The 16,733-nt window shown below is 42.5% G+C and overlaps 1 protein-coding gene across 2 annotated transcripts in view; it reads left to right on the forward strand.

Moving 5' to 3' along the window:
- The window catches only part of LOC311041083 (band 4.1-like protein 3), a 59,649-nt gene extending 43,375 nt beyond the window's left edge, over positions 1-16,274 (forward strand). Inside the window, exons 19-24 of one of the 2 annotated variants that reach the window (XM_084051528.1) lie at positions 973-1,056; positions 5,068-5,169; positions 7,917-7,985; positions 15,491-15,529; positions 15,741-15,818; positions 16,189-16,274. In XM_084051528.1, the coding sequence (XP_083907654.1) occupies positions 973-1,056; positions 5,068-5,169; positions 7,917-7,985; positions 15,491-15,529; positions 15,741-15,818; positions 16,189-16,194 (378 nt within the window). In that variant the 3' untranslated portion in view covers positions 16,195-16,274. The remainder of the gene's footprint in view (positions 1-972; positions 1,057-5,067; positions 5,170-7,916; positions 7,986-15,490; positions 15,530-15,740; positions 15,819-16,188) is intronic. The other variant, XM_084051529.1, reaches the window with a different exon arrangement.
- The last annotated feature ends 459 nt before the right edge of the window (positions 16,275-16,733 follow it).

Below are 16,733 nucleotides of genomic sequence, written 5' to 3' on the forward strand. Positions count from 1 at the left end.
CTGAAGAGGTGAGTGCTAGGGGGTGAGGTGGAGTCTGAAGAGGTGAGTGCTAGGGGTTGAGGTGGAGTCTGAAGAGGTGAGTGCTAGGGGTTGAGGTGGAGTCTGAAGAGGTGAGTGCTAGGGGGTGAGGAGTCTGAAGAGGTGAGTGCTAAGGGTTGAGGTGGAATCTGAAGAGGTGAATGCTAGGGGGTGAGGTGGAGTCTGAAGAGGTGAGTGCTAGGGGTTGAGGTGGAATCTGAAGAGGTGAATGCTAGGGGGTGAGGTAGTGTCTGAAGAGGTGAGTGCTAGGGGGTGAGGTGGTCTCTGAAGAGGTGAATGCTAGGGGGTGAGGTGGTCTCTGAAGAGGTGAATGCTAGGGGGTGAGGTGGTCTCTGAAGAGGTGAATGCTAGGGGGTGAGGTGGAGTCTGAACAGGTGAGTGCTAGGGGGTGAGGTGGAGTCTGAAGAGATTGATTGATTGATTGATTGATTGATTGATTGATTGATTGATTGAATTGGATATTTCCGGTTGCCTTTTATGGTGTTAAACGGGGCGTGGAACAATGCAAATGAGGATCAACGAGAATGCACTTTTCACACCTGTGATCCACACAAATCAAGGCTCGACACTCCCTTTCATGAATCGCACGTCAGACTTTCCTCAAAAAATATACACTAAAACCTATTCTAAAATATAGATTTTCAATGAGGCCCATTTTTAAATATTATTATTATTATTATTATTACCCTTATTATTATTATCCATTACTGACAACATTTTTGTTGTTTTCCAAAATATACTCGGCGACACATTATTGATTACTAATGTGAAATGGACCATTCTACATAATGAGTACTTTTACACTACCTTTACATTATAAGTATATTTTAATGCCAATACTGTTACTCGAGTAAAAGTTTTAATGCAGGACTTTTACTACTTATTCCGACACTGCACTGTATTGGTTCATGTCCTTCGTGTCTTTCTGAACAGCCAATGACATCAGATCTTGAAACTCAACCCCTCCCATTGGACAGCATACCATCAGTGGTAGGTCAACAAGGCTGCCATTCAAATGTAAATATTCAAATTCTATTGCAATCTATTCTATATTCTATTCTACAATATATATACTTATAATAATAATAATTGTGGGCTTGCTAAGGCGAGCACACTACTGTTATCCTCACTATGTATTATTATTCCGCCTGTTATTTGGCATCTGACTAGTCCTTCATACTTGAACTCCAATTCCAACTCTCCCACATTTGGTTACCATTTGTATTTTTGACATATGTTGTACTAAGATTTGTAACTTTTAATTGCCAAACAAATCCCTTTAGTTTGAATGGGGAAATGGCATGTAGCTACAGTGGAGCCAGATGGAATCATAAAAATGTTCATAAACTCACTATGTCCACACTCTTTAGACTATATATTCTTTACATCGAAACAAACACACAAATCTGCTGAAGATGTTAATCTAAGCTATACACTTTATACTTTTGTGACCATTTGAACAGACCCATGTTCCTCTACCCTCTACTACACCAGTTAATCAAATCCCAGTAATTAACTGCACCTGCCATTTCTTCAAGTGTATATTTTGGTCACTCTCTTGAACGCATAGTACACTCAAAATGTATTTCTCATTAATGTTTTGCAACCCCTGTGTAACTTAGCAACCACCAATTTCACCTTAGAAAGGACCAATTTTACCTTAGCAACCACCTGTTTTACCCTTGAAGCAAACTCTAACAAAACATAACACAATCAACACTCTTAGCGCCACTAATACTTAACACTACCAACTTAACCTATATATATATATATATATATATATATATATATATATATATATATATATATATATATACACACATATACATATATATATATATATAATATATATATATATATATATATATATATATATATATATATATATATATATATATATATATATATATATATATATATATATATATATATATATATATATAATGTATATAATATATACAATATATACTATATATATATTCAAAGATGTATATATATCTTTGAAGGCCGGAGAGGAGAAGGGTTCCAGGTGAACAGCAGTTGAACATGGGTCAATCGGTCCTAAGGGATAGGCGAACACCGTTCGGAAGGGTTGGGGCGATATTCACACACACACACACACACACACACACACACACACACACACACACACACACACACACACACACACACACACACACACACACACACACACACAAGCACACGCACAAACTACACACACACACACACACACACACACACACACACACACACGCACACACACACGCACACCACAGGGAACGGTGATGTCACCCATTGCCATTGGTTTATATTTCAGCTAATTCAAATTCACCATCTTGGAATTTCCAGCCCCGAAAAGCAACCGGTTATTGGCTGGAAGGGCATAGAGGGTGGGTCTTCACTCAGTAGAATTACTAAAATGAATGGGACCATATTTATTAAAAATAAATGCATATCATGGTAATTGAAAGAAGACTGAAAGCATTAAGTATGCATGACAATGTTTGCTAAGATAATAAAATCAAGTGTTAATTCACTTGAATGGAGTGTTAATCCTTCTGCAACCAGCAGGAGTGGAAATAGCGACACCCTCTAGGCCATTAATGAGAACTGCTACTTCCTCATTGGCTTAAATTTCAAAACCGGGTCCATGCCGCCTGCTACCAACAAGCGAGCCCACACATTAGATATAATGAATAATTAAGGATTATAGTATTCTGTGGTATACGGTATATACAGTACATTCTGTCTGTGCTGCAGGATGCTTGGCTGTTAGTTAGCCACGCCCCTCCTCAGCCAGAAAGCCAGTCGCGTTATGGCGGTACCAGTCCTCAGCCAATCAGAGAGAGGAGCTACACTCTGGGGCGGAGCTATGACACGCTTTCCGGAATGGTAGTCGCCATGACGTCTCAGGACTCCGACGTCAGCCTGACGAGTGTCGACAAAATGGCCGCAGAGGAGATGCTGGCGGGCACGGTCGTCTCCGTGTCCCTGGCTGATGACGTCATCGATGATGTCATCAGCGGGGGACTGCCCTTAGTTACCATCTGCGAGGTGAAGACGCCCAGCTCTCCGCTGTCTCCTAGCAATGCCTGGCCTCCCAGTGCAACGACAAGCACAACGAGTACCACTACAGATAGTACTACTACTACAGTTACTACTGCTACTATGGCTAGTATTGCTGCTACAGCTAGTGCTACTAACGCTCCTGCTAGCAGTACTACAACGTGGACGGCAGGAAGTCAGGTTCAGTTCATCTCTGGCCCGGCGGCGGCCAGTGATTACGACATCAGTGGTGATGTCATCAATGCGCATCACAGTCGACTGGTTCTGTTGAGGCCCGATGACATCCCGACGAGTGCCTACCTGCCCCTCCTCTCTCCTGTGTCCCCATTGGCTGAGCACCATCTGAGCTCCGCCCCCTCTCCGGGTCACCTGAGCGGCAGGACCTCCCCGTCCCTGGCCAGAGTGGTACGCTGATCCGCCAAGCTGATTGGTTGTTTAACTGTTGGCATGGAAACCAAGCACACGCGCCGCTTGCAAGCCTGAGGATGTCTGCCAACATCCCCGCACACAGTGTGTGTGTGTGTGTGTGTGTGTGTGTGTGTGTGTGTGTGTGTGTGTGTGTGTGTGTGTGTGTGTGTGCTGCCGCAGATTTATTTTGACTCCCCCTGCCTTCGCTGCTGTGCCATTCTGAGCCTTCTACACTGAAACCAAAATGGACGACGGGAATGGAAGCCTGTTGGTTAGAATCACTTCTCTCACTGACACTGACACGCCACTAACAAAACAGAAGTCTGCTTGTTAGCATCGCTAACCTGCGCTAACCAAACGCTAACCAAACGCTAACCTGTTCTGTCATTGACTTAATGAAAGGGACTGGAACGCCGTTCGCTAGCAATGCTAACCACTTCTGTCATTGACACAACACTAACGCAAATGAATGGAGGGCCGTTCGTTAGCAGCACTAACACAATTTCTCAGGTTTCAGCTCTCAGGACAAAACACTAACACCTAGTTCACACCACGACTGGTATTCCGTTTCCAAGCTCAGAGAAAGTGGCTTTGTTCCGTCCATCGTCAGTGGCGAGGAGCGATTCACAGCGACAGGAGGGCAAAAAGAGCTGTGGAAGGAAAAGTTGAGGAAAGTTTGACTCTTTCACTGAGGTTTGAGGCGAGACCATCAGAAGCTCGCTGTTGTCTGAACTAGGTGTGAACTAGGTGTGAACTAGGCTTCCACACGAAAGTGACATGGAAGTTTGGGACATTTTGCACACGCTTGTATAAATGATATATTTGTACAAACTGTCAAAAGTTCATATACAGCCCTGGACTATTCAGTGGCACTGGCCTCTTTTGAAGATGAGGATGGATGAATATCGTGTTATTTTTATTTAGATAGCATGTTGTTTAAACAGATGCTAGGTTAATTGTTTACCTGGTATCCTAGTTTTTTTGTAGAATTAATGTGTTCTTGCTTTGCACTCTCTACGTTACCAATAGAAAAAATATGTTGTGCAGGCACACACGTGCATGCACATACCCACCAATGGGGAAATGCAATGTCGTAAGGGCCCAAGGTAGCATCAACAGTCTGGGAGTCTATGCTCTCTTCCGATGAATACAAGGACATCATCAGCATACAGCGGGTTTCATGCTCAATGTGTGGCCAGATTAAGTCTCAGATTCTGAGAGTTTATGCTTCCACTCCAGTTCATTTTAATACTTAATTTCAGTGATAACACATTAATAAACAAAAGTAAGTTCACATTAATGAAACTGCATGTATATTACCATTTTTAAGGACCATAAAAAAGTTGTTAAAAATGACAATGGGCTCAGCGATAGAAACTGCAATGTTTGACCACTTCCTGGTTAAGTAAACCACACCCACAACCACCCATGCCTTTTTTAGCCGCACCCCCTGCATGGCTACAGCTGGCTGTCTGAATCACCGTTTTTGTGTGTGTATTTATGTGTGTATTGATGTGTATTTATTTGTGTATGTGTGTATATTTATGTGTGTAGCCCAAGCCGACGTTCGATGACATGTCTCCAGAATTGACTGCTCTGCTTCATTCGGCCTCAAGAGGTTGCACTTCTACAGAACTTAAAGACAGCCTTATACAGGTCTGTCTGTCTGTCTGTCTGTCTGTCTGTCTGTCTGTCTGTTAGGGGTGTGCCGATACACTCATTTCACCAAACGATACGATACGATATTTGGCTCACAACTTCGATACGATATCGATACGATACGCACTTTTTTTATGAAAATATATGGGTGAGGAAAAAAGTAAATGCAAACAAATAATTCTGTTTTTGCATTATTCAGACATGCAAACTTGTAGCTTTTCAGCTACAATAGCCGTTTTCAATCCAAATAGGGCAATAGTGTGACACCTGACCCGAAAAAAACCCAACATGTTGTCACCCTTTTCACCTCGGGCTGTTTGCATGCCTGATTATAATGATTGTAAAAAAAATAAAAAATAAATTAAAAAAATAAAAACAATATTTTTTTTTCCCAAAACGATACATATCGTCACGAAAACGTATCGCGATATATCGTGGGACGATATATCGGCACACCCCTACTCTGTCTGTCTGTCTGTCATTAAAACATCATCACATTACTTCATCCATACAAGCTGTTACACTGGCTGTAATGATGTGTGTCTAAGTGGCTAAGCGTAAAAGACAAAACCGATAGTTCCATTAATTCCATTATGTTTGATTGCTACTTTTTAGTCCTGTGTACCGTATGTGCAATGTTTTACAAATCACTTGGTACCGCTCGGTACCTTCCATGCATTTGCACAGCAACTTCCTAGTTTGTGCTGGCAGTCATGGGAATTTTCTGGTAGAATATGTTTATGTAGTGAAATTGTTGTTAAAAAACGGTTTTAAAAACAAGCCACGCCATTTTAGAACTAGAGCAGGGGTCTTCAATGTTTTCAGGCCAGGGACCCCCTAGCTGAGAGAGAGATGAAGCAGGGACCCCCTACTCTATATTGTATAAAATAGTGTTTCAGATTAAAGTGTTTTTTTTTTACTTAGTCTGCTCTTTTTTCCCTCTACACCTATAGCCTCTTTGCCAAAAATAGCCGATCTACAAGCTCTCAACGCCTCACAGCACGAGGCGTTGAGAGCTTGTAGATCGGCTATTTTCGGCTAATGTTCCCCTCAGAAAAGGAATTCTAGGGTTCAAGTGGTTTATGTAAAAAAAACTAAATCCTATCACACAATGATTTGGCGGACCCCCTATAGTAGCTCTGAGGACCCCCTAGGGGTCCCGGACCCCCTGTTGAAGACCCCTGAACTAGAGCTAAAACTATTAATTGTGTCTTTGCAAATATATATTATCATCAATTACCTTTTCAGTTAGTCAAGTAATTGAGAAGCACATTTACAATGTATTCATCTATGTGATTCCTTATAGAGCACCGAAGTCTGACGTCACTGCCACTAGACTGCCAGTAGAGGGCGCTTTCCGCAGGTTCATGGCTTTACTTTTTGTATTGATATCCTCATTGGGGAATCTTAGATCGCTTCATATAAGAACTGTGTTCCAAAAATAAACACACCACCCTGGCGTTTTTGTCAGGGGGGTGGCTCTGCATCGTTTATGATATTCATTCATATTCATATTTGATATAGCCTGTTTCTGGCGAAAATGTAATTAATTCTGCCTTAAACGTCTTAAGAACTACTACTTCCGGGTCTGAAATCACTGTCCCCACAGCTGCGTTCATGGGAAATGTAGTCTTTGGGTTGTTTGACTCGTTTCTAGTGTTTATATTGTGTTACTCTTTGGTTAAATGTGTACATTTACACCTTCAGTCGATGCTTCATATCCATATGAGTAAAACGCCAGGGTGGTGTGTTTATTTTTGGAACACAGTTCTTATATGAAGCGATTTAAGATTCCCCAATGAGGATATCAATACAAAAAGTAAAGCCATGAATAGGGATGTCCGATATTATCGGCCTCCCGATATTATCGGCCGATATTAGCATAAAAATTGATATCGGGAAAATATCGGTATCGTTTTTTGAAAAAAAAAAAACTTTTTTTTTTTTTTTTGCTTCATAAATAAGTTACAGGAGTTCTTACTGTATATGGTGTGTGTGATATGACATTTGAGCTTACCCTAATCACAATAATCCCCGCATATATCGGTATCGGTTGATATCGGTATCGGTAATTAAGAGTTGGACAATATCGGTATATCGGTTATCGGTAAAAAAGCCAATATCGGACAACCCTAGCCATGAACTTGCGGAAAGCGCCCTCTACTGGCAGTGACGTCAGGACCTCGGTGCTCTATAATCGACTAAAACAATTAGTCCGATAAACCAAGCCCTATTGTACACTTCATCGTACAACAGTGTCACACATAACAGAGGCAAAAAAAAGGATTTACAAGCTCACGTTGCTTCCCATTGCGATGGGTTGTGAGCTTGTAAATAGGCTATTTTCACCAAATGTTCTAAATGTCCCCCAAAATCTATTATTTGTTTTCAATTAGATTATTTTGTAGAAATTAGTGGCTTTAGACATACAGTGTACCTTTAAACCAAAGCAATTATAGTTATGATCTTTCACAGATTTTTCACAATAACCAACAACTTTAGACAACTTCTCTAAACACAATTTGTATTTGTGAGTGTCTGCCCCCGATAAGCCTGCTCACCAAAAAGACACAGAGATGTATTTGTCTGTGTATTTTCAAGCTAATACAAAGCATTTCTTAAAATGTTGTTGCTTTCCAAAATAATCTCGGCGCTGGGACCCTGGCTAAAAAACTACTAATATGAATGTTACACATTATGACTTTAAAGGTTTCAAGTTGTGCTTTCTTTGCTTCCTGTTTCAGACATCGGAGAGGGTGGAGTCCATTGTCACGACGACAGAGTCGCCTACTTCTCCGGTGGATGAGCCTAAGGTACACATTGGATATCTGGGCCCGCCCCCTAGAAACCCCCCGCCCCTCACGACCTGTGTGCTACACTTTGTCACGGAGGAGTCGTACTCACGCAACCAGGCTAGCAACGAGGATGCTACCAGTCCTGCTAATGTATCAGCTAGCGATGATGATGATCTCATAAGCGAGGAAGATACTGTCAGCGTTCTATCACAGGCAGATGTGGTATTCAGAGAGGCTGACCATGTTAACAACGCTAGCACAGCAACAAGCATGCTTAGCGCAGAGGCTAAGCACGCTAACACAGCGGCTAACATCAGCACAGATGCTAACAGTGCTAACCCAGAGACCAACAGTGCAAACACAGAGGCTAAGTATGCTAACACAAGGGCTATCAGTGCTAACACAGAGGCTAAGCATGCTAACACAAGGGCTAACAGCGCTGACAGCCAGGCTCCGTGGGGGGCAGGACTCACACTGGGCCAGGGTTGCCGCAGAGATGAAGACTCAGAGGATTCAGAGGTGGTATATGAGCCAGACTCCGCCCCTCCCTCCTCCCCCCTACACAGGACGCAGCCTGAGGACATCACTGATGGTGATCCCAAACCTCATAAGGAGGTAAAATTAAAACTCCAAACTAACCTCCTTCAAATTACCCCTCAAAACTAGTTCCTCTAACCCACCTCCTCCTAAATTACCACCTTTAGATTGCCTCCTCTAAACTCTTCAAAACATTGTCCTCTTTAAACTACCTCTCTAAACTACCCCCTAAACCAGGGGTCTTCAATGTTTTTCATGCCAAGGACCCCCTAGCTGAGAGAGATAGAGAGAGAGAGAGAGAGAGAGAGAGAGAGAGAGAGAGAGAGAGATGAAGCAGTAGATTTAAAATGACTTTAAATTCACACCTCAACAAAGTTTACAAAGGCTCCCGACTCACACCAGGTGAATTAACGTAGGAATGAGCCCAGAGTGCAACCACGTTCCAATTCAGCATTGCAACACTGGTGTTATGTCTACAATTTGTTTATGTAAAAACAAAGTTCCTATCACACAAAGATTTGGTGGCCCCCCCTGTAGTAACTCTGAGGACCCCCATAGGGGTCCCGGTCTCCCCTGTTGAAGACCCCTGCTCTAAACTATTCCTTTAAACCACCTAGGCCACTTTTAACCACTCTAAACTAGTCTCACCCGAACTAGACGTTCAGTGATCACCCCCAAACGCACAGACAAACTCGCACAAAAGCAGCCTACTTTGCTATACTAATGTAACCATTTAATGATTCTAAAACGACTAGCTTTTGCATTACAAGCCTTCTTAAACATTCGAACTGTGTTAATATGAAAAAAAAAAACGAAAAACACAACAAAAAAAATCGATATATTTGTTCAATTTTTGACTGATTGTCCCCATGCGACATGCGGCACCAAAGACCAGTAGCAGTCACATATGTCTGGTGACGACTAAAATCAATGTAGGGGCTGGGTGCAGAACCAACTGCAAGGGGTTCTGTGGTTCTTCATATTGGGACAGTGATCGGATCGGAATTCAAAGCAGTGTTTGTAGGTTTGTTTGTGGCTGTTCTCACCACTGTTCTACAGGTTCTTAGGTTCTGCAGTGGCTGCTATTGTTGCTTTTGCTTAATTGTATCTCCCTCGCGTATACAATCTACGGTGGTGCTTGGCCAAGACCCGCCCTTAGAAACGCCCCGCCTGCCTCTGATTGGGGGCTTTCAGCCTGTGTACACTTGGCTGATTATGAATACATTTCATTGAATTATGCAATCGCGTTTTTTTCTGGAGGGACTAGTTCATTGGTTTGGTCTTGGATGTGATTGATACTGTGTATACAACCTAGTGGATTAGACAATCGATGTAGATACAAAATAATTATCATATTCAAGGCTCACAGATTTTCAGCACAGGTATTTCCACATACCATCATATTAATTACAGAATTCTGCAGCACTGATTAATGTAGGCTTGGATCAAGACGGCCATCGGTCACAAGACAAGACAAGACAAGACAAGACAAGACATAATAATAATTTATTTGACAGTCTTGTGTCAAGGCTATGATTAATGTAATTAATGTATTTATAGTCGTATTTGTGTTTGCGTTTGTCTCTGGATGTATTACTGTATGGGTAGTATCTTGCAAAATGAAGTTCAAAGTCAACAGTATAGCCAAGCCTACTACTGTATGTGTTGAAAAGCAGCATAGCAGCAGCATTAGCAGACAAAACAGTCAAGTTATGTAGCCTACATAGTTCTATGCACGCTTAATTGCGTAGGCTATATGCACTTATGCACTTATGTGAACAGCGAACAGCAGTGAACATTGCCTCGCGTGATTTCATAAACCTTGCATTAAGTTTATAACCTGTGTGTGTGTGTGTGTGTGTGTGTGTGTGTGTGTGTGTGTGTGTGTGTGTGTGTGTGTGTGTGTGTGTGTGTGTGTGTGTGTAAAGGCTGAAAGTGGCCAATCAGAGCCGGCCAAGGGCGGGTCTTGGCCAAGCATTTTTTTAATCTAATTTTTATAGGTTCAGTACTATTTAGGGCTGTGAATCGTTGGGTATCCCACGATTCGATTACGATTCTTGGGGTCACGATTAATTTAAAAATCTTTTTTTTTTTTTCAATTCAACCCGATTCCTGATTCAAAGTCGATTATTTTTTCGATTCGAAATCGATTCCCGATTCAAAAAATCTCAATTCACGTAGCTTTTGTAATTGTAACGTTTTCATCAACTGATTGCAATAATGTAGACACACAAAGGTAAATCCAACACTAATTTATTCATGGTTGCAAATGTTTTTGTACTAAACTTGTCTGACACTTCTCAGTTACCAGAACAATAATAAGTTAAGTAATAAAACTGCTGTTACATAAATACAATTGGTAGGCTTAGGCTAGGCAACTGTTCTTTGTGTAAAAACTACACAACAAAATTAGCTTTATAAATGAAATACTCTTAGGCTAGCTGACTTATATTTCTGAGAACATGCCACTTAATTAAACAAATACTGACATTTCTCTTTTTTTCTTAGCAACAAATCACAAAAATGCTTCACAACTTCATTGTAGGAGGGATCATTCAGTAATCTGTAGGTTATTTTGCAGGAACAAAAGACTTTTCACATTTCCTTGTAATGTGTTTCTTTACACTTGTTTCGTGTAAAGCACTTAGTTTGATTAAATGTGCTATATAGAATAAATTAAAAGGTAGGTAATAGGCATGACATCACATATTGTACAGTGTAGGTTTGACATAGAAATATAATATACTGTACACAGGTACAGTATATGTTTTACAGTTTACAGTTTAGCATTTAGCAGACGCTCTTAATCCAGAGCGACTTACAGTAAGCAAGGACACAAGATAAAACATCATAATACACATAATACATCAAAATGCATAAAAATAGTAGTCTAATAATAAAATAAAAATAATAAAAATGTGTATTAATAAATAGTAGGTTAATTTTACCTCAAGTGCTGCAGCCTCTGTTATCACTCTGGCATGGATGTCCAGCTGTTCTTCTCCAGCAAGGAAAGGCCTGGAGTCGAGTGCGCAGGCCATGTGGAGAAGGTTTTTGGCCTGCCCTCGCTGTATATCTTTGCCAGATTGTCATGGATCGCCTATTTGATTTCCCGGACAATTGGGGAGTCACCAGCAAAGCCCCCCTCTGTGTCTTGAAGCAGCTGAGCATGCAATGGAGTTGCATGTTGGTGGCGTATTTCATTGGCCTGAGTGCCATAGCTATTTCTTCAGCACTCTAGATTTCTGTGACACTGTCGGTTGTATAATTTTTTCGCACCTCAGGAGAGGCGAGAGTGGCACATATGGCAGGCTGCTGCTCCAGAAACCGTTCTACCATATCGAATGCGATATTCCATCTGGTCGCGACATCGATTTTCAACTTGTGATCTGTCAACTTCAGAAGCTTTTGACTCTCTTTCAGGGCTTCACACGCGTTGGTGCTCCTATGGAAGGATCCAGTGATTCTCCTAATCCTCCCTAGCACCCAGTTCTTTATAGCAGGGGTCTTCAACAGGGGCTCCGGGACCCCTAGGTGGTCCTCGGAGTTGCTACATGGGGTCCGCCAAATCTCGAAAAAAAGAGGGGGAAAAATAGCAGACTAAGTACAGAGTGAAAGTTTACTAAGTATTGACGGTTTAAGTCGTTAAATGTCTGAAAATACACATTAACATGAATACAACATCTATGAAAAGCTTTAATCTGCAACACAAGTTTATGTAATATATAGTGGGGGTCCCTGCTTCATCTCTCTCTCAGTTAGGGGGTCCTTGGCCTGAAAAGGTTGAAGACCCCTGCTTTATAGAGAAGCACAGAACTGAGCTTCAGAGGTTGAGTGTGTGTGCAAAACACGTTATGTGTTTCAAGCTGCGTAACAGCAATCATGTTAGCTGCGATAACGTTAGCTTCCATTCATTTGCGACAGAGTGAAACGTTTCATTCATGTTAAGAGCAGAATTACTTTCATGCATCACCCTAGGTTGCAAAACTTGAGACTGGAGCTGCCATTCATCTGTGATGTAGTGAGCGGTGAACGTAACGTATGACTGGGTTGCCCTGGAGGTCCAGTGATCACACATAAGAGCTAATCTAGTGGCTTTGGTCACGGCTTCCCCGACTTGTAGCTTTCTCTCTCTGTAAAGTTCAGGTACAGCATTCTCTATAAAGAACTGACGTGATAGTATGACATATCGTGGCTCAATCGTCTTCATCATGAATCTAAAGCCTTCTCTCTCCACTGCGTTGTATGGTTGCAGGTCTTTTGCAGTGAAACAAGCGATGGATCTACTTATCTTCTTTGCCCGTTCAGAATTGGGTGGTCATTTTGTAAACTGGTGGAGTGTCCGTTGACCAGCTGCTGGTGTTGTTGGTGGATGATCCGATTCCTCTGACAACAACTCTTTGTGATGTCTTTCGAGATGAGCTTTGGCATTTTAAGTATTCCCGGTTGCAAACTCTGCAAACCTTTTGAGTCATGTCAAACGCTTTATTGCCCTGGCCGGGTTGACGGGTTGAAATCCAAAGTGTTGCCAAATGCTTGCTCTCAAAGACCGCAGAGGCGGCTATATTTCTTTTTCTCCATCGTCCATCATAGCGGGCAGCAGCAACAACAAGTGAGCAACATTACACGCCCCTTTGTAGCCAGTACAGACCACGCTGCTTATTGTGCAATACCTACGAGAGCCGAGAAGGCACATAAACATTGCCGGCAGCAAATTATTATTTTTATTTTTTATAGATTTTTGGAAAATGAGAATCGATTCTGAATCGGACAACATTAGAATTGCGATTCTTGTATGAATCACCTCTAGTACAATTACACTGGCGCGGGTGCAGCCTGAGGAAAGAGAAAAAAAGTCCTAATGAAGAAAAGTAGAGACGGGAGAGAAACCGTGAAAATCGTGTGCGGACATGTCCCTTTTCTTCACTTGATAATTGTTTGTGTCCACCGTGTTTAAAGAAACTGTGGGGATGTGCACTATACCCCTTTTTCATAATGATAAAGTAGCCCACACAATGATATTAGAGTTCATCACATCGGTATGGTGGAGCTCTAAACTACTCCTCTGAACGTGTGATATGTTTCTGCAGCCTGATTCATAAGTTCCTGCCCTACCTACTTGCCGATTGGCTGAATGCAAAATCGTGACTGCCCCATTGCTACCAAAAAAGGAGCGGCTTCACATTCAAATAACTCCCGAAACCCCATCCCACCAGCTGCTTCGGTAGTGTGCTGCACCAATCACTGGACTTTCAGTTCCAACCTTTTGGGATCAAATCCCACTGTGGACATTTCTTTTTTCTTTTTTTCTTTTTGGAGGATAAAATGCTTTTGAGGTTAGGTTAGGTTAGGTTTAGGCATAGTTTTACCGAGGTTAATGGGATAGTTCATCCCCAAAATAACTTTTTATCTATCAATTACTCACTGCATGGAGCCTTGAATTTATGGAGATGTTTGTATTTTTGTCGCATTCCTAAGCTAATAATTTGATGACCAGCAGGGTCTGTGGTAGCCGGTAGGAGACTCAAAGAGGTCTACATTGAGTCTCCTACCGGAGACATAAGCCGGTCATCAAATTGTTGGCTTAGGAATGCAACAAAAACAAAAAGAAATCCATGAATTCAAGGCTTCATGAGGTGTGTAATTGATAGAACATATTGTAATGTTTTGGGTGAACGATCCTCCATTGCAGAGCAATCACCCATCGAAAACGGCTCGTTTCCACCACGTTAAAAAAGAAATATAATAGAGATATGAAGCTTATAATGGGTGCGGACGGGAGGTCGTTTTTTTGGGCTCCTCTCCTTCTTTCAAGCTCCGTGAATCATTCTAAAGTTGTGTTAGAGCCCCCCACGTGGAAAAATAAATAAATAAATCTCTTCACGTAGATCTACGGTTTTGGCACTCAACGCGACTATTTACAAAACCGTAGATACATACGGTTTAGGCACCCAATGTGTTAATATAGTATCCATATTAATAACACGTAAAATTATTAAAAATGTCTTTCAACCAAACAAAATCTCCCAACTACCACACCCCTGACTCCGCCCCAATCCCTCTAAACATCATCCGTTGGACCGTTAGTCAACTCTACCCCGTTCCCGTAAGACAACCACACTTCCCATAATGCATCTGGGTCTCCTCTTAACCTGCCTGTGTGGTCCCTAACCACGCTTGCTGGTCATGTGACCACCTTGTGTCATAAGAAAGTGATGTTATGGGACTCCTAAATAACCAGATGTTTTGCCCGGGGTCGTCACCGTGTGTGCCTGATGAACGTTCTTGTCAGCTTGCATCGGCTGGTCTGGGCTTTGCGCATTTCAGTTTATTTATTTTTTTCTTACATTTTTTATCCTGCGATTCTTTTTCACCCGGTGTCAATAAGTGATCCTGGGCGCTACACCAGCCCTACACCAGCACTACACCAGTCCCCCACAGCCTGGGGAGGCCAGGGCCGAGCTCATGCTTCCTTCAGTGCATGAGAGCCAACTGACCTTCTTGTCACCTGACAGGGGGGAGTTTCCCCGGTAGGACGTAGCGCGTGGAAGGAACACGTTATTCCAACCAGTTCCCTTCCCCTCCATCAGGCGCCCCGGCTGTCATGGGGGAGGCGGTATAGTGACCAGGATTACTACATGTTTTTGTGAGGGTATTAACTACCCTGGGAGACACGGGGAGAACATGCATTCCAGTTTATTTTAACGCTCAATCAGTCTGTTGTGTTCCAGCTTGGATCAATATAACTTGTGTAATATAATATATATGTAATATATATTATGTGTGTGTGTGTGTGTGTGTGTGTGTGTGTGTGTGTGTGTGTGTGTGTGTGTGTGTGTGTGTGTGTGTGTGTGTGTGTGCGTGCGTGCGTGTGTGCGTCCGTTGGTGCGTGTGGGCGCATGTGTGTTTTGAACGTGCCATAGTCTGAGTTTTTTTTTATGTATTTCTTTTCTCACCCTTTTGTTTATTTATCTTTTTCCCACTAGGACGTTGCAGCCCTGGTGAAGGCATTTGAAGCTCCACGGGTGAGATCACACACCCACACACACCCACGCGCACGCACGCGCGCGCACGCACGCACGCACGCACGCACGCACGCACGCACGCACGCACGCACGCACGCACGCACGCACACACACACACACACACACACACACACACACACACACACACACACAGTGGTGTGTATAATCTAAGCCTTATATGACATGAATCATTGTCGATATGTGTCATTAGGTGGTGAAAGGAGGGATTTCAGCCACAAGGATTGAGAAGAGAATAGTTATAACTGGAGAAACTGCTGACCATGACCAGGTACTTACTATCTACACTCCTTTGTGGTATTTGCATACACAGTGGAATGAGGTATCTGCATGTAACCCGTCTTAAGTAACAGGCGCAGTGGGCGCTACAGGGGGCGGTGTCTCAGAGAGTTGGGGTCTTGCTCATATCAGGAACCCCTCGACACATTGCCGAGGCCTGGAATAGAACCTGGGGCCTTCGGTTTCCCAGGCGGGCTCTCTAACCCTTCAGTTATGACTGCCCCTTGTCTGTCTGTCTGTCTGTCTGTCTGTCTGTCTGTCTGTCTGTCTGTCTGTCTGTCTGTCTGTCTGTCTGTCTGTCTGTCTGTCTGTCTGTCGGTCGGTCGTCCATCCATTCTAATCTTCTACTGCCTTTGTTTCAGGAGTGACACTGGTGCATTGTGGGAGATGAAGTTCACACCCAGGAGACAGTAAAGACTGTCTATATCCACCCAATGGATGGACAAGCACAAACACACACACACACACACACACACACACACACACACACACACACACACACACACACACACACACACACACACACACACACACACACACACACACACACAGAGTATACGCATACATATACACATGCATGCATGGACACACATGAATACATACAGTACATATGTGTGTAGCCTATATACATTTGTATACATATATATATATAGACAGAGACATATATTCCCATATCTCTCACAAATGTGCAAAGCACACACACACACACACATACGCGCGCGCACACGCACACACACACACACACACACACACACACACACACACACACACACACACACACACACACACACACACACACACACACACACGAAACAGAACCGGCAATATTCACCTGTCTGTCTTTTTTATTTCAATAGTAATAATAATAATAATAATAAAAATAACAATAATAATGATAATAATATAG

The sequence above is a fragment of the Gymnoscopelus microlampas genome (assembly GCF_963454915.1).
Source record: "Gymnoscopelus microlampas genome assembly, chromosome: 24".
In the NCBI taxonomy this organism is placed as follows: Eukaryota; Metazoa; Chordata; class Actinopteri; order Myctophiformes; family Myctophidae; genus Gymnoscopelus; species Gymnoscopelus microlampas.